This window comes from Opisthocomus hoazin, chromosome Z, assembly GCF_030867145.1.
Source record: "Opisthocomus hoazin isolate bOpiHoa1 chromosome Z, bOpiHoa1.hap1, whole genome shotgun sequence".
In the NCBI taxonomy this organism is placed as follows: Eukaryota; Metazoa; Chordata; class Aves; order Opisthocomiformes; family Opisthocomidae; genus Opisthocomus; species Opisthocomus hoazin.
Genome location: NC_134454.1, coordinates 15,212,124 through 15,233,287, shown reverse-complemented (window position 1 = coordinate 15,233,287; position 21,164 = coordinate 15,212,124). Strand labels below are relative to the sequence as shown.

At 39.5% G+C, this 21,164-nt stretch overlaps 1 protein-coding gene across 4 annotated transcripts in view; it reads left to right on the top strand.

The window, feature by feature from the left end:
- EPB41L4A (erythrocyte membrane protein band 4.1 like 4A) overlaps positions 1 to 21,164 on the top strand; it is a 143,971-nt gene that overhangs the window by 77,674 nt on the left and 45,133 nt on the right. For 3 of the 4 annotated variants that reach the window (XM_075411057.1, XM_075411055.1, XM_075411058.1), the window contains 6 exons: positions 511 to 598; positions 2,855 to 2,943; positions 3,346 to 3,409; positions 13,455 to 13,546; positions 14,398 to 14,475; positions 18,697 to 18,809. In XM_075411057.1, the coding sequence (XP_075267172.1) occupies positions 511 to 598; positions 2,855 to 2,943; positions 3,346 to 3,409; positions 13,455 to 13,546; positions 14,398 to 14,475; positions 18,697 to 18,809 (524 nt within the window). The remainder of the gene's footprint in view (positions 1 to 510; positions 599 to 2,854; positions 2,944 to 3,345; positions 3,410 to 13,454; positions 13,547 to 14,397; positions 14,476 to 18,696; positions 18,810 to 21,164) is intronic. The other variant, XM_075411056.1, reaches the window with a different exon arrangement.

Genomic DNA, 21,164 nt, shown 5'->3' with positions numbered 1-21,164 from the left:
ATTACCAGTTGGTGTGACTTCCTGTAGGCAAGATTTTGTGAAGAAAGGAAGATTTTATCTGAAGTCATGAACCCTGCTTGCAGAATCCTATGTAGCTTCAGCATTGCTATGAGGAAGTAGTAGCCCAGTCAATCATCCCATTCCTGCTTTATTAATAATCATGTAGTTATTCAGAAAAAAAGTTATTTTGCATATTCGAGCCTAAAAATAAAATGTCTGAAATTGTTTATGACAGCAGGGAAAAGATTAGCCACTGTAGTAGGCATACATTGTATATATGATAGCATATATCTGTGGTAGGATCTGACAGCAGGGAGTTTCGTATAAGTTTGTGCCTACTGTCGAGTCTCACTTGGGGCGAGCAGAAGTACAGTGCTGAAAGGATAATGACAGTCTAAACAAATGGTAGGAAGGGTTGCATACCTGTCCAGCAAACTGTACTCATTGATACGATCTTTTTTAATATATTGACTGGAAGTGCAAAGTTCTTACACAGGATTTTGTTTACAGGGGTCAAGTTCCTGCTGAGGCAGAAGTGAACTACTTAGGGGTGGCCAAATCCCTGGAAATGTATGGAGTGGATCTCCATCCTGTTTATGTAAGTATTGTTTAAATATTTTAAACTTGGTAACAATGAAAAAGAAATCTTGTACTAATGTGGGGGGGGAGTATTTATATAGTTTAGTTGTCACAAAATAACTTGAAAGGTAATACTGTACTTAAGAAATACAAAGGAATACGTACTTACAGACTGGGGGGATTCAGTCATGCATATGTGTAGAAGCCTAATGGTTTTCAGATGAAAGTCTGTGATTGTATTACATCTATAAAAGACAATCAGTTATACTCTGGAAAAAACAATTAGATAGATAAGAAGTAATGAGTGTGTCAGGAGAGATGAGAGAGGGTCATAACCTCTGTCTTTGACACAAGAATTTGCACATTAATCTTGTGTAAATAGTAGCAAGTGTGTCCTGAAACCTTTTCAATACCATTGCAAAAACTAGGGTGGGATAGCAGCAGTGTGTCTGTTTTTTTAAAATATTCATTGTGAAGGTTTTGCTAGAGACCCAGATTATGCTTCCAGCTTTTCCTCTGCTATATTATGCAGCGTTGTAAGTTGTCTGTATCACCTCAGCAAAAGCCTCCACTTCTTTTGTAAAACAGCATTGATGTTGGGATTGGATCCAAGTCATCACCTGGAGGCTATGTGCTCCTGGTGGAAACATCATTCTATCTTGTTTGAATAATTGTGCTTGTGGCAGGTTTTTTTTGAATAAAATAAATCCAGAAGTTCAAACGGGGAGTTGTAATGTAGATTGTTCACTGAATTAGATGTCAGTACTTTGTAGAATTACTTGAAAGAAAATCAAGAAATCAAGATACTACTAGAAGATTAAGTATGTATTTCCTGCTGAAAATTGTGTAGCCTGCAAAATGAAGTATTTTTTTAATGCACCCTGTGGCTTAATTAAATTTGTATCTTATGCTCTCTGCCCCTCCCACCCGTAGAAAGCTAGGGGAGTTACTGGAACAAGATTCAACATGATACAACAAAATTGTGTTAAATTAGCAGAGCCTGGAATTTTTTTTTTCTCGTAGCTTGATTTTGCTGTGCAGTGAGATCCCTGCTTGGGTAATGAGGGGTGAGTTGTCATATGCTCAAGTTTGGCCTATGAATATCATCGTTTAAATTACAACAGCAACAGAAGCCCTCATTTGAGACTGAAGCTGCACACATGAAAAGATGTAGTTCTTTTCCTCACTTGGTCATATTAAAAGTAAAGTTGCCTTTAGCAGTTGGTTCACTGAGGAGCACAGGCAGAGCTCAACAGATGCGCTTGAGCTTTCTCACATCAGTAGTCACACAGAAGGACAGTTTATAGAGTCAGTCCATCTCATAGTTGACGTTTTCTGCAGTTCGTGCTGTGCTGGTTTAGAGCTTGCAGGGCTCTTCCTCATTGCCTCAAGTAAGCAGATGGACAGGCTTTTGCAGCTGACTTTCTTTTGACCTTATGCACTAAGATTTATAGAATCATTAAGGTTGGAGAAGACCTCCAAGATCATCAAGTCCAACCGTAAGCCTAACACCACTGTGCCTGCTAAACCATGTCCTGAAGTGCCACATGTACACATTTTTTGAACACCTCCAGGGGTGGTGACTCCACCACTTCCCTGGGCAGCCTGTTAAGGTTTGCACTCTTTCAAGTGTAGGGCACATCTGTGGAGGCAAAGGCCTTGTGCCACTGGGCACCAGGGTTTCCACCCTGTTCTCTCCCAGCACAGTTTGTGATTTGGATAGTGACCTGAGAAACAGTTTCCTGTGGAGGAGATGATGCACGCGGCTGTTCTTTGCATGTTGCTACCCATTCTGAATGAAAAAATGCTCTGAATCTCTCAAAGGTGCTACTTCCCTTGGTAGCAGTATGCAGGTCATACTATTTTAGGAGGGATAATGCAGCTGTGAGGTTATATTATAGTAGAATAGGTCAGAAAATCAGCTGAAAGTTAGGATGTCTGTTGCATTCACATTTGAATAGAAAGTCGAGTTTCTGAATTTTAGCCATTTGCCGAATAGCTAAAAGGAATTCCTTTAAAAAATAAGTTATTTTTGTTTTTCACCATGGCATGTGTAATCTCCCATTCTTTCCCTCACTGCCATTCATCCTTGCCTCTATGCCTACAAGTTCTTGTGTAGGAGTTTTCAGCAGTAGATCAAGAACTATTTTCTCATTTGCATAGAGAGTGAAACAGTACGTTCAAGTCAGTCATCAGGCTGACTTCCAGACTAGACCCCACTGCCACAGTGATACAGCTTCCGTCTGTGTGAATGACATATGCTTTTATTTTCTAGGGTGAAAACAAATCTGAATATTTTTTAGGATTAACACCCACAGGAGTTGTTGTCTACAAGAGTAAGAAACAAGTAGGAAAATATTTCTGGTATGTATAATTTAAATGTGCAGTCTGTGCTAAAACAATAATAATATTGTATGGAAATGTGTGACTTGTGATATCTATTTGAACGGCTAAATGTATGAATTTGAAAAAACTGTACTTGATATACCTGATCTTTGTAGGGATTATACAGATTTTATTTTATTTTTTATACAGCCAGTTCTTTAATAGTTCAAGTATTAAAAAAAATAGTTCAGCTTTACCATACCGATCTTGAAATGTGTAAATACTGCTAATTTTCTGTTGATATCTGGTGTATACCTGAAAAAAAAAAAATAGCTGTGAATTCCTTTTTGTCTTTATATGTAAATATATACAACTTTGTATTTTATTATGCATAATTAAAGGCTCATGAAGTTCTGTCTGTCTTTTTTTCCAATATTACAGGCCTAGAATTACGAAAGTTCACTTCAAGGAAACACAGTTTGAGCTTAGAGTCCTGGGAAAAGATGTAAGTTTTTATTTAAGCCTGAAAGGGGAAAAAAAAAGTAATCTCAGTCTAATGAAGGGGAAAATTTTGTGTGTCCATCAAAGTCTAATTTATTTTATTGAAATTTACTGCAAGAAACCATCAAAGTGAAACTAATTTTATTGATAGTTACTGCAAGAAAATTACCTTATCCTCAAGTGTAGTATGATCCTGATGGTGCTTGCAGTTTCATTAAATGAGGAGTAGGAAGCAAGATTTTCTGATCACGTTTTGCAGGCAAGGGGAGAGAACTTCAGCAGAACAGTACTGAAGTAGGAATTTTATAGCAAACCTATATCTTTTTATATCGTGCTCTGTAAATTAGAGTAGACTGCTTCTGCAGTGCCTTGTGTATGTTGTTACATAGTGCTTTTAAACTAAGTTAAATCTACAGGGAAAGCTAATATTAACCAAAATGTGGGTGGAGGAGAACTCAGAAAGCTGTTAGGCACCGGTAGTTCTGTAGCTTGGAAACAGCATCAGCCACATAGGATAGCTCGAAACATGTTCGTTAGGGTTTAACCTCATTGTGCTGTTAGACCATTTGAGAGAAAATAGTGTTGGTTCCAGTGGAGCAAGGATAGCAGGTTGATAGCAAGATAACAGGTTTTAAGATAGAGTCAGTGGTAAAAAGAGAAGGGTATTTATTACCTATGAAGCGTGTGGGGCAGGGGAGGAGGAGAGTGTTGAGGGTGTCGAGAAAATTATGAAATGTAATACAGCAAATAGTTACAGTCAGTCTGTGATTTTTGGTATCTGGTTGAGTTGTAAGTTTCGGTTGCTGGGTTGTTTTCTGAAAATACTTTGTAGATGTCTTTGGAATAGCAGGAATGAAAGTTTACGGTTTTGAAGAAGTATTAACCTGCTGTCAGTATTCCCTTTTACTGATTTTCTACGCGTATTCATTCATGTATGTACTGACTGTTAGTCTCACCCATGATTTTTCAGTGAGGCCATTTGGTACATTTGGTACATTCTGGGAAATGTAAGTGTACCTCTGTCTCGTTGTCTTGCTTCTGTTGTTGACAGCATTTCTTGTGCCTCTGCAGATGTATTGGCAAGTTTTGCTTTTGTTATTCCCTGTGGTTTGTTTCTGTTTGGTGTGGAGATCTTTGGGAATTTTATTTCTGATGGTGTGTTTGTTGAAATCGGAGAGTTGTTTCAAGGCTGGGGGTAGGTTGGGAAAATTTTTCTCAGTGTTTCATGTGAAGGGTGAATGCCTGTACGTGTATAAACAAGTCCGAGTTTGACTTAGAGTGAATTGCATTGAAGTGATGCTGTAGTTTCTGTCTGATGCCACATATGTATAGTTTTTGTCTGAACCTTGTGGAATTGATAAGGTTTAATATGCTGAGCAGAAAACCTGGAAGCTTTGGAAAATGTACTTGAGACTGTGAATGTTGATGGCTGGTGAACTCTTAGTATTGTAATTGTAAGGCAAACACTTTGACAGCACTTAGTAATTTCAAGTCTCAACAGGTACTTTTAGGAAATCGTTCAAGAGAACAGTAAGTACAAGGGTGTGTACCATCGTTAGAGTCTCCTTTGCAGCTAATACTCATTTGAAATACTTCTATAGTGCCTCATATCCTAACAAGATCAGGAAAGGCCAAAATGGCCTAGAAAAATCTTCCTTTCCCTTTTTTTAAACATTCTAGTGGTGTTACTTTGAGCAAAATCACGTATTGGAATAAGTAAACAGTAGCCTTAGTCTCTGGATTAAAGCCATTTTAACAAATTATGCTGTTCTGCACCTAGAGAAGGAAAAGCTCATCAGTGTATTTATGTGATTGTATGTTCCAATACTCCTCAAAACTTAATTCACAGACTTCTTTTATTCCTCTGTTTTTTGGAATAAGTGCTATCACTTTGTCCTTCCATGTGGGACAGGAATTTGCAGCATGTGGTGGGAGAGTAAAAGTGACATTTTTACTTCATCCTAGCTCCTGGGATATCACTTTACAGCCAGGGAATTAATACTTTCCTTGTTTCAGATGTAGTATACCAAGTCTGGAACGTGCTATATGTCTCCAGTTAGAGAGAATGCCAGAAAAGATTCAGGAGAAGAGAAAGTGGAGACTTTCTCATGTCTTAGACGGAGATTTATGGCATATAGCAAAAGAGTTAACATCATGTAATAGGAAGAGTGGATTATTTCTGAGTATATTGAGTGCTTTATGTGAATCACGTGTTCTATATTGTAGTGAAGACTCTGTGCAGGTTGGATTTTGGTTTGTGTTTCCACACACTAACTACCTTTACTCACACTGATGGACGGGTACACTTGCTCATCACAAGGAAGCTGTTGGTGCTTTGAGTACTGATGCTCTTCCCCTGCATGGAGTTACTTGTGGCTAACTTCTTTGTTTGCCCTTTCGATAAATTTGTCTGAGATTTTTTCAAGCCTACTAAAAGAGTTTAAATGTACACTTCCCACTAATGGGGTGGAAGTGGACATCCTGATCTCTTTGACAGATGGCAGACATGGCAGTCCAAATGTACAGGTCTGTGTCCTTAGGCTACCTCAAAAAATACACTGTGGGTGCCAGTGTCAGCCATATTTATGACTGCTGAGTTGGTTGTTTGCATTGGTTCACTTTTTGTAAACTTTATGATTTACTGCGCAGAAGATATTTATGCTTACTTTCTTATAATAAAGTAAGGTGCTTCACCTTTCCTGTTTTGTAGTGTAATCTCTTGTACTTCTTCACTATCTCTTCCGTGAGAATGTTTCCTGTATGATTAACTTCTTTATATTTTTCCTGCATACCTTTTGCTATTGTGTGCACACATGACCATTGGTATTTTGGTTTTATCTTTCACCGCTTTGCTTGTATTATGTTTTCTCCCTAAGGCTATTGCTATTGCCCCTTCGTAAACAAAATACTGCCCTTAATATTTGGCCATCTGTGACTTATCCTGACATGTGAGACTAATGACCTGGACCAGCTGACAGAAACTCTTTTGCAGTTGTGTTAATCATTGAATCAGTATTTCATTGTCCCCTGAGTGGACCCATGCTGTGAATTCTGAGCCAGAAGCATGTTAGGCTCTCGGTGAAACCTGTAAGTATCGGCATGAAATTAGGAACCCTTTCCCTGCAAGAACTGCATGGAAGGATTCCCTGAAAATGACAAACAATCACAAAAAATTTTTTGAAGATGAGAAAAGTGTATTTTCATGCAGTTTCCTTTAAGAAAAGCGAGAGATCCATCCGATGCCTATGCGCAATTCCTGGTAGCATAGATGTCTGTTGAGCAACCTTGCTGGAAACGATCCAGCAGTACAGGTGGCTGCCAGAGGCCCCCCTCGCTGCGACACAGTGAAGCGGAGCCTGATCACAATGGACGCGCTGCATGGAAGCAGGTAGTCGAAGGGCTGCACAGCACACTGCCCATGGTTTCCCCATGTGAGGAGCACGGCTTGCTTCCTTGACTTCTCTCTCAACTGAGGACATGAAACAAAATAGAGAAAAACATGCTTTGATAGCTTGTGTAGGCTGGGAATGTAAATGTAATAATATGCAGGAGTGAGAGACATGGAGCTTTTTTGCCTATAGGTACCAAGTACTTCTGTGCTGTTCCCCACAACCCCAAACTGTTTTCTGTAACAGCGTCTTTTACTTTGGCTGCACTGTGTCTGAACATGCAAGTGAATGATTTCACTCCTTTGCAGAGTTTATGCAAAGCTTCTGTACTTGTTGCTTTTCATGTTTCTCTTTCACCAAACTGTAAAGTGTTGAATGTGCAAAACACTCGCTTTCATTATTTTTTATTGTAAGAGAAGGGTCTTTTGGAAGTCTGAAATTTTTGTTTCAAGAGATTTTGAAATTTGGGTTCTTCAAGTCAGAACAAACCCCCAGACTGTGCAATTAAAAATGATTTACACATTTTCAAGACGTGCCTTCCTCTGCAGTCTTGCTTAGTCAGATGAAGAGGCCCAGCTCAGTTTGAATTCATAAGGTGAAATTGGTAAGGACTGTTTTGAGGAGCAATACCAGCAGTAGAGAAACTTTAGAGCAATTCCAAAGCACATAACGCTCCTCATCCTGGTGGCTGAAACTTGTCTAAATGCAAGATTTTTGTGTTGTTTTAAATAGTCTCAAATAGTCTCAGAAAACCCTAGAAGTATAGATTATATTTTTTAATCTGCTTTTTATAACTGTCTGAAGTCTGAAAAGTAATTACATTAGTAAGGTGGTTCAGCTGTACCCCTTCTTGCCTTGTCACATCCGTCTTGAATTACAAGTTCTAGGCAGGAACTTTCAATTTTGTTTCTTCCTCTTGCAATTTCTTGGGAAGATTGAACAGTGTTTAAAGAGATGCTCCTCCCCTTCTGAAGTCCACTTTCGCTTAGATTTCAGTTCCAGACAAAAACAGTGTTTTGATCTTTGTTATGTTTTAGGAATTACAAGTGATTTTTGTATCATTTGCATGCACTCACTTAAGTGAGAGTGGTAGTGGAGGGTGGAGGTGAGCAGGCACAGCAGTGTTAATACATCATAAAGAATGGTTTTGGCTTGTTTTGGTTGGTTGGGGATTTTCTTGACTTTTCTTAACCACTTTCTGAGGCATGTTAAAAGGATTGTAAGATTGGTTCAAGGCTTCATAGCAGAATGAATCTTCAGTAGTAAAAATTTTTGAAGAAGAACTAGGATTAAAATTTCTGCATAAACTTAAACTCATTGCCACTAAGGTATTACTGTCAGGTTTTTTTTTTTGTAAATTCTTCTTTAGTCTTGTATTTTAATTGGTATAATACGAGGCTGAGATATGTTTGTTTCAATCTTAATGTGCTTTATGCAAACTGGCATAGCATTATTAATTTTAATTCCTGACTTGTATAATGTTCTTAAAGATTGACCTTGTGTGACGAATAATAATACATTGACTGTTGCATAAGCTATGATTGGTATGTGTTATGTAAATAGATAAAGACAGAGTATTTCCTATTGGCGTTAACACTTGACAGTATCCAGCTATGTGCCTAATCTGGCAAATAACAAAGCTGGGAAGCAGTAGCTTCAGAGTTACTGTTAGTATTTCTGTTACATGTACATGCACGTATATTAAATGTACATACAGTATGCTCTGTAATGGGGCAAGATGGCTTCTCATCCTGTATTAATACTTAGTGTGACTCGGAAGAGTGGTGTGTGTGCTGGCAGGGCTCCTGCTGTGGTTTTGGGTTTGGGTTTTTCTTCTTCATTTTCTGAGCCTGGATTGGTGGGAACCAATATATGACTTTTCATAAATTATAGCAGCTAAAGCCTCCTGTGAATCATAGGTTTTCAAAATGTTTTTGATCTGTGGACGGGTGCAGTGCTCAACGGAACGGGTATAAGTCTTCTAACAGTGGCCCTTCTATCTTTGGAGTAATCCGTGAGCTTCACAAACAAGGGATCTTCTGGCCCCCAGAAGGAGGAACTGTCGTTCTAAAGTGTGTGTCCTTTCTTCCAGGTGGACTTGAGCTTGCCCTGCCTGGGCGCTGAGCTGGGTGCAAAGCTGCTCCGAGCTTGAAAGCTGTGTAATCACGCTGGTGTGGCAGAGCAAGCTGGGAGCTGTTTGCAAAGGGCAGCGTGGGCACTCCTGAACTATTGTGTCAGCTCCACCAGTTCCAGAGTCATTTTGTGGTTAGGTCAAGAAATGGCCCCTCTGACTTGTCTCCTTTGAATGTGTTAGTAACATGCTTTCAGTCTTTCAGTTAAGTGTGGGCTGGTGGAGTGTTATGGTGGAGCTCTGTACCAATTACCAGCTCTTTAGTGGAGATCTCAAAGGCCCTGCCATCTCAGTCTTCTGGCTGATTTGAGAGGCAGCATGACAAAGGTAGTGGCTACATGTCTGAGTACCGTCTATTTATAAGCATGTAGTATAGTCAAGCTATCTGCATCCCCTGTGCTAGTCTCTCTCTGCTCCCATGGGTAGAAATGGTGATGAGGCTATGCCAGTATGAGCATTAGCATGTTTTTGAGATGGCAGGACAAGATTTTAAAGCATTTAAAAGGAGAGGAATATTTTATGTTTGTCCTCACAGGTGTTTAGTGTCTTGCCTTATTCAGGATTAGGAGAAGGTCGTCAAACAGCTCAACAACTAGATACCGCTGCAAGGGTTATGCCCTACTGCAGCCTCTGACCAAGCTGTCCTGCCCTCTCCCTGGCTGGTGCAAGTCACAGATGTCACCAAATTCACTGTACAAAAATAAGTGGTTTTCTGCTTGTTTGGTGAGCCCAGCTGGCCTTCTGAAAGAATGGACAAGCTGCAAAGCCAGTTCAAAGGAAAGAGGAATCTCTTCAGAGTGTGTAGACAATGAGGACTGCTCTGGAAGCAGTGAGCCTTCATGATTTACGATTCCTCACCTTTAGTACACTGGGCACCCTGAAAGCAACAGGATGAGTAGCAGGGAGTAGCTTGTGGGACACGAAAGAACACTGAATGAATTTGGAATTGTCATTTCCTATAAATCATTAGTGAAAGTACAGTAGGCTTTTGTTTCTTTTGGTTCACCTGTATGAGAATAATAAGAAAAAAATCCAGCTAACTCTCACTACCTTGTAAGAAGTTATGGTTGTTCAAGATGCTGTAAGTGTTGCCTTTTATTGGAAACAAGAGTTAATGGGGTTAACAGGTAAGGTCATCCTTGCTTTACCTAGAGAAATCGATTTATTCCCTTAGGGGACAAAGATTAAAACTGTGTCTTGGTTTTGGCTGCGATAGAGTTAATGAGGATAAACCATGGCAACCTGAAATATATTACTGCCTTCAGTACTCCTTGATTTTTATATATACATTTATAAATTGTGAGGGTAATCACAATGCTCTTACAAGCCTTAAATATTCTTAAAAAGTAAATGAAGGAAGTCCTAAACCTGGATGTGCTGTATGCAGTGTTGTATTGGATTTAGTTGCTGTAAGTTACTGAGTCTTTTGCAGAAAAAGAAACTCCTTGCAGTAAAAGAATTATGACCTGTCTCTTCTGTGTTGGTGAAAGACCTTGGAGATTAATGTTTTGGGTTTTCTTTCTCTCTCTAGTAAAATTTAACTGTGCTATTTGACTTATTACAAGCATCCATTCTGAGGCAATAGTTTTCAGACATGTGCTTTTCTTTCAGATTCAAATAGATTAACCTCGGTGTGTTATCAGAAAGCTTGTTTGTCTGTCGCCTGATTTTTAGGCAGTTACTTCACTTTCCAGGTCTGAATTCCATAACATATTAATAAATTGGATCTGTAGGGCTATGCTGCTTTTTCCTGAGTGCCTTTGATTGCTGCATACTAAATATAGATGTTTCAGCACATAGTTCATCATCAAAATTTTTTTCTCACCAGATGAGATGAGCTTTTTTCCACCTTGGAAAATAATACCTTCAAGTGATGGAATCAGTTATCCTTGCTGGTCAGATCTTTCAGTCATATGACAATGTAGCTCTACTGTCCCTCTTTTAGTCACTTACTGATTTTCATGTGTTATGCATCATTTGTTCTGTATATGGAAAAATTCTAGAAATTTAACTTGAAAAAAGAGGAAAAAATGGACAAGTAGAAGCTTTTCCCTGCTGGGAAACTTCCCCTGAGTTCCAGTGGCATTCAAACTGGGCTAATAATAAGAAATACCTTATTTTAAAAAGTCTGCTTAAAAAAAGCCAGAACACCCCTGGCTTCTCTCTGCCCCTCCCTTCCTCCAGCCCGTAAACTCACTCCTCCAAGATTATATAATTAAATAAATTCAAGTGCAGCAGAGGATTCTTTGTCTAAAAGTAAAATTCAGGAGTTGACAAAAGATCCTGCGTATTAAAAGTGAGTCATTGAGTTCTTTCCTAAAAGAAGTTAAATGGAATCATCATCTTGCATAAAGTTTGCAATACCACAGGCCTGATCTGATACTATTCTGTAAAAGTGCACTGGTGACTATAGTTGTGTGGGTTTATATGAAATCACATTAGATGATCGTCTGATCTAAAAATTATAATGGAAATTAAATCAGAAAATCTGAAGTTACATTTCTGTTACGTGTAAAATAAACAAATGAAAAGTACCCCTTAAGATGTCTTCTTTAAAACTTCAAAAATGTAAAAATGCAGTAGGATCTGGTTGCCAGAGAAGCAAAAGCAATATGATTACTCTTGAAAATTCTACTGTAAATGGATTTTTCTCTTTGACAACCTTCAAGATTCTCCAGGAAGTTTTTTTTTTTCTTGAAGAGCTTCAGTTTTTGAGTTTCTGGTTTTATTTTTTCTAAATTAAACTTATTTTTGCTCCAAGTTAAACCCCTTGAGAGACCTGCAGAGAGATGAAGATCCCTATCAAGCCTGAAACTGTATTTTAAGGAACTGTAGGAATATATTTATGGGATTAATCTACTAGACAGTCATTTTGTGCTATGCATAGCAATCTCAGATAAATCCTAGTTTTCAGCATTCTCAGTGGCCATATGTCTTACTGTTACCCTCTTTCTTGCTGTGATGCCCTAGAGAGGAAATGTGCTTTTGAGAGAAGACTACAGGATGGTTTTCATTCCTTGGATATTCCATAGGACTGTTCCAGCCAGCCATTAAACTAACTAAAATAATCCATGGGAAAAAATAGGCTCATATGTATGTCTCCAATTTGTTAGGTTTTTTCACAGGGAATGCAATCTCAATCGTTCTAACCGCAGGTCCAAAGTTCTGTCATTTTTGCTGTTATTTGTTTCAAAGTGGAGGAAAGGCTGCTTGAGCAGGTAATTTGTGATTCTGTGAGGCTGCCTGACAGCTGTTAATAGAGATAAGGTTGTTTTTTGTTAGAGATGAAATTTTTGAATTCTAGAGAACATGCTGAATTAGTTAACAGTTTGCAGGGTGCTTGCAGGTCACCGTACCACATTGAATACAGAGTGGGAGAAACTTGCCAGAGCTCTTTACCTGCGTATGCATGGCCCTGCAGAAGTATGACTAATGCAAGGGCATCCATTTCCTAGAAGAAGCTGCAGAAAGTGGTATGAATCATGGAATCATACCCCCTCTGTAGGTCCCATATGGGGGATATGGTTTTAGGGCTCAGTTTTGCTACAGACTGTGTTGTACCACACTGAGGATTCACACTGAAATCAGTGGGACTGCTCGCTGTGCAAATCACAGACACAGAACTGAGCACTCATCTGAGTGACAGATACGTGGAAGTGTATTTTGTGTGAACATGTTTGAATGTTTAGCTTGTTGGAAACAAGCAGTATGATGTGCCTGTTGCTTCTTCCTGTCTGTTGGAAGTATGTTATAGTTTGTGTATGTCTGACTTCTCTTTCATCTCTTCCTGCCTTTTTCTCATGTCTGCTGTACTGACTGCCAATTTCCAATGATTAGGTTTTAAGCTTTGAATATTCTTTTTTGTCGTCCTGCCTAAGAGATTTTAAGGTGGGTTTTATGGCTTTTAACTTTGACCTTTTTCCTAGTATTTTGAATTATTCTGAAGTTAGCTAATAATTTTTTTAAAATCTTTCCTTTTCATTTTTTCTGTGTCCCGTTTTACCTTGGTTCTTCTCTATATGTATGTTTTGTGTGTTTTCTCTGTGTTGTTGCTAGGTATTAGTTTATCACTAATCTTGAGTTTCTTTCTTTCACTTATTCTTACCTTTTTGTATACTGTTAAACAGAATCCTGGGAATGTATTTTTGCTTGACATCTGAGGTGCAGTTTCAGATAACATCAGAAACTTACTATGTGAAAAAACTTTATGATTTTTAATTAGGAAAAAACCTGATATCTATGAACAAGAATGAAGGAACAGAAGTGTTTCAGTAATATCCATTCTCTTCTGATTTTCTGTATCTAAGGAATTGATTCTTTAAATAATTATTTTCAGGCAATGAGAAACCAAAAAGAAAATGTCTTCTAAATGAAGAATTCCACAGAATTGTAGAACCTACTTTTCTTCGTAGTGATGTCTTTTCTTATGTGCATTGATATAAGGTGGTCAGTTGTGTTCCGTAAATGAAGATGAACTTCACTGACAGAATCCCTCATAGCAATATTGATTTGTTTTGTTTTGTTTTCAGTGCAATGAAACTTCCTTCTTTTTTGAAGCACGTAACAAGATAACATGCAAACATCTGTGGAAATGCTGTGTGGAACATCATACGTTTTTCAGGTGAGTGATGCAGAAGTATTGAGTAACAACCTTGTTATACCTACAGAGTGGTGTAACACAGGCTTGCTGCCTGGAAACATGTTTTTGCCCTTGGTTATAGAATGCCCTTAAAAGCTGATGCCTTCCCTTTTCTTACAATGGTGTGAAACAACTGTTTTAAAATTGGGTAGTTTGGTGGTTTCTTTTGTCTTAGAATTCTTTTTGAAACAGTACAGAATTTAAGCTGCCATGTGTTTTTACATATTTAACCATTAAATTTACTGTAGCACCGTTGACTTGAGGCCTTTGGATTTCAGACATTACAATTTCCTACAATGCGCAGAAATTTGGGTTTTTTTGATAGAAAGACTCACTGAATTTCCATAATGTTTTGCTTACTCTTTGAGGTGTATAAAATCTTTCCAATATTAAACATCTCAAACTACTTTGTTTTACTGTTACAAAAACAATAACAGAAATATGCAAGGGTGTCTAGCTAGAACACTGGTTGATGGGATGCTTGGGGCTGGCTTTAGCAGTGCTGTAAATCTCAGAATCCCTCCTGCAGTGTCATTACTGTGACATGATGTTTTTGCCCACTTCTGTGAAATATTAAGCAAAAGGCTGCTGTTGCCAGCAGTTTATAGTAGACCCTGAAATAAAGAGGTGTGTAGTCAGAAGAGGAGGGGATTAACATGTGGCTTTGTGGAGCTCTCAACCCCAGAAGAGTCTGCCAAGAGGTAGGGATGAAGAGGAACTAGCACAAAATTTTTTTTTTGAACCTAAAGTTTGTATTTCCCTTTTCTTGGGAAAGGGACGGTAATTGAGACCTATCTATGTAACTTTGTTGTTTTATTTTTCAAACTACATAGAGTGCCAGAGAATGAATCAAACTCTCTGTCAAGAAAATTCAGCAAGTTTGGATCCATAGGTTATAAACATCGGTACAGGTGAATTTATTTCATTGTTTAAACTTAAGTTAATTCCTTCTTCTTTCCTTCTTTTCTCCTCTTTCAATGAAAGAACAACCCCACCCAGACCATGACTCAGAGCAGTTCTGCTGACAAAGCATGAATCAGGGCCGCTTTAACAGACTTCCCTTGGGAGTCTGGCAGTTTTGGGACAAATGTGAGTTACTTTTCATTCTCCAGATCCCCAGAGTTGGCTAGGGCCTGCTGTAGCCCGTAGTGAAAGTGAGGGCAGCCTTGTCAGGGCTTTAAGTCAAAGTCTCCTTATAAATCTTGAAATTATGTTCATGTCCTAAAGGGTTTTTCCTGACAACTGGGGAGTAACAAAATGAGGAAGCATGTTGGCTGCCACCTTTCTGCTGGGAATTAGCAAAGGGCTGGTGCAAGGAAGTGCATAAGGTCTGTAACTGTGATGCCCTTCTTTACAGCTGCAGTTGGGCTGTGGTCAGGGCTCTGGGTCTGAATGTTTATGTCTAATCCTAAGCAGTACTGCTGGTGCAATGCTGTTGATCTGAGAATGAAAATGAGAGCAGATCTGAAGGGAGATGGGTGCATCTTTTCTAACTGGAATAGCTGTCAAAATTGGCAAAATTTAAGTATCCACCTGATGCAGTAGATTTCAGGCTAAGAGGGAAGAAGATTGAAGGGCACAGTAAACTTCAGACTACAGGGAGCACTTAGTCTCAATTTTCACCTGAGTTAACCAAGCAGACAGTGTGACATAAAGGGCAGTTAATACTGTGATACAGAGGAAGGTGTGGCAGAGAGACTGAGCTGCTGTGCCACAAAGGGCTATCAGAATATAGGATGTAGATAAAACTGTAAGATGTCAGAAACCCGGTAGTTTTTACTGAGTGTTATTGAAACTTTATGGTTTGAAGTCTGTTAAAATGACAGGGTCTTTGTCTAGTGAGTAAGGCACCTGATTTGGCAATTGGCAACCACTATTTTAATTCCAGTTCTGTAACACTGGCTGAGCAATTTTGAGCCAAATAATTTCTGGTCTGATTTTCAGAATCGCCTCAGAGTTGTGTGTTCAGAGAACCTGAAAGGGAAGGTGGAAAGCGGCAAATCAAAACCACATCTCAAAGCCAGGCCCCTTTCTTTTTCCATTTTCATTTTGCCAGTTGGTCAAGTGGGTATAAAAATAGTTTTTCATCTTTTGTAGTTATTTTGAAGCTGCTAGGTGAGAAGGCCTTATTTACTATCATGGCAGATTCTACGGCTTTTTTCCATGGCCTGTGAATAGAATCATAGGATCACATAATGGTTTGGGTTGGAAGGGACCTTCAAGATCCCCTAGTTGCAATGCCCCTGCTGTGTGCAGGGAGACCTTCCACTAGACCAGGTTGCTCAGAGCCCCATCCAGCCTGGCCTTGAACACTGCAAGGGAGGGGGCATCCACAGCTTCTCTGGGCAGCCTGTGCCAGTGTTTCACCACCCTCATGATGAAGAATTTCCTCCTAATCTAAATCCGCCCTCTTTTAGTTTAGAGCTGTTCCCCCTTGTCCTATCACTACACGCCCTTGTGAAAAGCCCCTCTCCATCCTTTCTGTAGGCCCCTTCAGGTACTGGAAGGCTGCTACAAGCTCTCCCTGGAGCCTTCTGTTCTCCAGGCTGAACAGCCCCAACTCTCTCTGCCTGTCCTCATAGGAGAGGTGCTCCAGCCCTCAGATCATTTTTGTGGCCCTCCTCTGGACCCACTCCAACAAGTCCATGTCCTTCCTGTGCTGAGGACTCCAGAGCTGGATGCAGGACTCCAGGTGGGGTCTCACCAGAGCGGAGCAGGGGGGGCAGAATCCCGTCCCTCGCCCTGCTGGCCACGCTGCTGGTGATGCAGCCCAGGATACTGTTGGCCTTCTGGGCTGCGAGCGCACACTGGCGGGTCATGTCCAGCTTTTCATACACCAGTACCCCCAAGTCCTTCTTGGCAGGGCTGCTCTCAATCCCTTCATCACCCAGCCTGTGTTGATACTAGGGGTTGCCCCAGCCCGTATATGTACTGGGTTTGTTTAGGTTTATTTTTGGCTTGTCTGTCTGTCTCTCCTTCCTGTCTGTATTTCCATCATCACTCGAGAAATACATGGATCATAATGAGTAAGGCTGACAATCTTTAGTTTGGCAGTTCCTTGCCACTACATCTTGGAAGACTTTTCTAAAAGCAAGAAAACCGTAACCCCCAACTTCTCTAGCAGCTCCTGGGCTGGAGTTCATATCTGTGGTAGGTACTGATAGCAGTGTGTGATAGTAGCTCTGTTACACTTGTCATCTGTCAATCACAATTCATAGCCAATTTTCTGTTACCCTTGGATGTAAGATCTTGCTTGTAAGGAGGATGTTAGTGATGGAGGGATGACTATGCCGGTGCTGAATCTAAGCCTGTCTCCAGCCAGGATCACTAGTGTGTTTCTGTCCCATCTTCTCCGATGTATTTCATAATAATTCAGACTATTTGGATTATTGCATTATCTGGCATGATCCAGCTTCTTACTGTAGATAATAGGGGAATGATTGTACTGCCTTTGGGGTTTCGAGTTGGATCCTGTCCTGCATTACCCCATCTGTGAAAATGGATAGGAATTCAGGGGATCCCTGCCAGAGTACTGTGGGTGACAGTTTCCTCTGTTAGACAATTTCGGCAGATTGAAGCAGGGTACTGGTGCTGGGGAGGAGAAAGCTTTGTACTTACTAGGACCTTCCAATCAATTTTTAAAAAATACCATGAAGCAGTTATTTGTGTTTCAGTTATTCCTGCTGGTGGTGCTTTTAAGTTCATCTGCTTTGGTCCGTGTCGTAGCACCAAAAGCAGTGACAGTGTTGTATATCTGTATACATCATTAGCTCAGAGCAGAAACCATAATCCCACCGTTTGACTGTGTGTGTATAGGGACCATAGTATTATGTTTGGCTTTTTTTCTTTTTTTTTTTTTTTTTAAATCTTCTTGGTACTTCTCATTAGGTGTCAGACAGTTTTCAGGAAAGTAATTTCCTTCTCTTAAGATCAAATGCCTTGGTTAATACGTGGAGGAGTTAGTGTGAGTGGAAGGCCTTATCCCCACATGTTTTGTTAAAAGTGCTTCTGGAATTTGCAAGACTGGCGTGGTTGCTGAACTTAAAAGTTGAGCAGAAGAGTTTTCTGGCTTACTTGGGAGAAAAAGACACCATTAAACTGAATATCAAAACCCGGCATTACTGTGATGTAATGTTATAATTTGGAGTTCTTGGTCCTTTAATTCTTTTTCAGATTTTGAGAAGATAAAAATTTTGCAGTGCTGAGTACCCCTGTGGGGATATCAGTGAAAATACAATCAGTATTTTGCGGAGTCTGTTCACATAACTCAAAAAAATCTGCATGCGTAATGCCTGTATAGTTGCTTGGCACTTGCTAGTAGCATACCTTCTAAGTCATCAAACTGCAGGAGTTTAAGCAGCTGGGAGTTAATAGTAGAAATTACTTCTCTTGTGTAGTAAGTTTCCAGAAGCAAACATGGAGTTTTGAGGAGGACTATGAGGTCAGTTTTGCATTTTTGTTATGAAAACTATATTCTGCTTTGTCACATGGAGAGGAACATTAAAATGAGCATAAAATAATTTATTTAAACAATAACTCGTTTAAATTGTGCAGTGAAGAAGAACCTTACTGTAAACAGTAATCAGGACTTCTACTCAATTTATTATGATTTGGGCTTGTGCTAGTGAGAGTACTTCATTACAGCTTGCCTTGAACGGGGTATTCCGTGCCCTTTAGGTTGTCATTCCACATGGCGGAGAGGTAGCCCCTTACTGAACTGGAACTGAACAATGTTAAATACGTGTTTCCCTGGGATGACAACTTACAGAAACAATTTAGGAAGTAATCAAATTACATAAGAAAGTCATATGTTAGAATATTTGAGGCTATGAAAGGTCATGCTATCGTAGCCTGTTCCTAATAAACCAACATTTTGTTTCAGTTGCTTAGCTCTTCTTGAAAATGTCTAATATGGAAGAGGTTGGCACAGTCTGTTGATGATTCTGCCAATGGCTGATTCAAGACAAAAGTCAGAGTAGTACTATTGAGCAGGAGAACCAGAGCTGGGATGAGATGTGACTAGCTAACAAAACATGCTGCCCAAACCCTATGTGTTTTTTTCAGTCTAAAGATCCTCTGTTTCTTTGATCATTTTTCCAAGTGTTTTCCCATGATTTTGTTGCATTTTCAAGTGGCAGGACATCTTCTCAAATGACCAGAGACCCTTCTGTGCAGCTCCCGCGGCCTGACCAGTGCATTGAAAGAAGTCGCAGCAAGACTTACCCCAAAAGAACACAACAGACAGGTAAGTCCTTCTCTGCAGGGCCTGTGGAGAGATGTCTCTTTTGGTCTTTGGTTCATTTAATTTTCAAGAGCAGCTCAGAACTGCTGCAGTGTCTTCAAGGGTCTTTCACAATGGATTCTCTCTTTTACCTTGGGTCAGTACTTATACCTAACCTTAACTGGATCTAAAAACTCAAGCTTTGTGGATAAAAGTAGCAGATGGTGTGGATCAAACATGATAAAACCTTGTGTTTGTAGGTCTAATGTAAAGTATGAAAGGGAAGTTTGAGAACAGGCAGTGAGAACATGTTTTTTGTCCGGAGTCTTGTCTCTCACTAAAGAATTTTATACCCATGCGTCGTGGTTGATACCCATTGTTCCAGCGGCTTGACCCAAGGTGTCTCTGTTGTACATCCTCTTCCCAGTTCAAGGGCAGTATCCCTTTATTTTGATCTTAAGTGGAACAGAAGTTAGTGCCATGCCCTCTGCAGTTTTAACATGGTTCAGATGTGTGAGCTGGAAATCTACGCTGCATGCTGAAGACGTCAGGGGAAGCTGGAAGTTTTTACAGGTGTTAGAGGAAACGAGTAAGATTAAGCACGGATCATAGGAGTCATGCCCAGAATAATGGATGTTTCCTGAAATTTAGTAATGGAGGCAAAAAGATTTTTCTAATGTCAAGCACCAGTTGTAGATGAGATTATGCATGCATGCTTATCTTCATCTATGACAGCAGTCACGCAGATTTCAGTAGAACACATGCATGGAGCTAAGTATCTATGTATGTGTGTTAGCAGTTTGAGAAAAAACTTGTTGGGTGTTAAAATGTAAGCAAGATAAGCAAGATTCCTTTTTATCATGGGTCAGTACAGCATTATAAATTTTTGAGAGTCACTGTTTTAAAAAGAGAGCAGGTATATACATCTGGAAACCTCCTGTGCTTATTCTGGATGCTGTCTTTTGACTCGGAAGCAAAGCTGGTGTTTTGTGCCTTTTAGCTGCAGTGGGTCTTGAAATGCAGTGTAATTAAAAGTATTGTCCTGGGAAAATACAAGCAGTTTACAGCAGATTTTTCTTGGTTTAATTTTATTTTATTTAGTTAAGTGTGAGAAAAGAAGCATTACTTTGCTTTCTGATTATATGTTTTTGTTGTGTCTGAAGTTGTCAATGGGTGCCTAAGAGGACAAGAAGCTGTTCACCCTTGAACCTAGTGACTTAGACTTTTATTCAGCTGGGCTATCCCATTCTTAGGGTGGTAGTTCAAGATGAACAGCATTTCCCACTTCATTAGTCCCCAGTTCAGTTGTGCAGAAAATTCAGTTGTGGCTATTCGGAGGTAAACCTGTCAGGTGAAACCCAGCCCATTGTTGAAAGTAATGTTTGCCTTAGCACAGGCAGTGACAGTCAGTCCATATTTCTGCAAGGGTGCGTGTGTTGTGTTTAGATTTTTTTTTCAGTCTCTTTGACTGGAATTGTGAGGAAAATGGAAACCTTCCCATGAGCTGTTCTGCTGATGTAACGTGATGCAGGATTATCTGGGCAACGCTTGTCTGTTGTTTTGGTGGATTTAAGTACTTTGTTTTACTTTAAAATAAAAAGGGCTGCTTTTTCGCCATCTTACTCATATGAATTTGTGTGATCTGTATCACCCATTTGGATTGTTTTGCTTTTAATTCAACTTAACTGATCACCCATGTGTTCCAAGTGTGCAGTCATTTTCCAGTGGGGCAGATGTATTACCTCAGATGATTTTTAAGTCAAATGTATTTGTTTCGTTTCCCACTTAAAATTTGGGCTAAAGGAGGGGAGCTATGTCGTTCAGATTCCATCTTTCCCTACAAATAAGCATACTTTTTACTCTTTATTTTTTCATTTTGTATTTGGGTATTCACAGTGATATACATCTAGTACTCTTTCTCCATTTAAATGGGCCTTTAGATGCTGAGAGCAGACTAATGCTACTTCTCCTCCACATGTCAGACACCATGTGACAGTCTATTGCAGGTCACCAGGATAAATCCACTCCTTTCATCTAAATTGGTTCTGGGATATAGCAAAGTCCACTTCACACAATAAATCAATTCTGTATGAGAAATTTTAAGCATCACTTGTTTAAAAATACTATCCCAACGTAGATTCTACTTTTACAGAATAATTTTTATCTTGGAAATGAGCCTGGGGGTATAAACAGTTTTAGGAGTTACTTAAAACTTTCCCTGACTGAAATGTTTGAGAAAACAATACAACATTTCTTCTTAAAATAAATATTCCTTTTGCATAATGAGATTGTGCCAATGGTTATCATTGATAGCCAGTCCTTCCTTCTTGGTTTTGTGTTTCTAGTATGATGTAATAAGATTAAATATGCCTTGTTCAA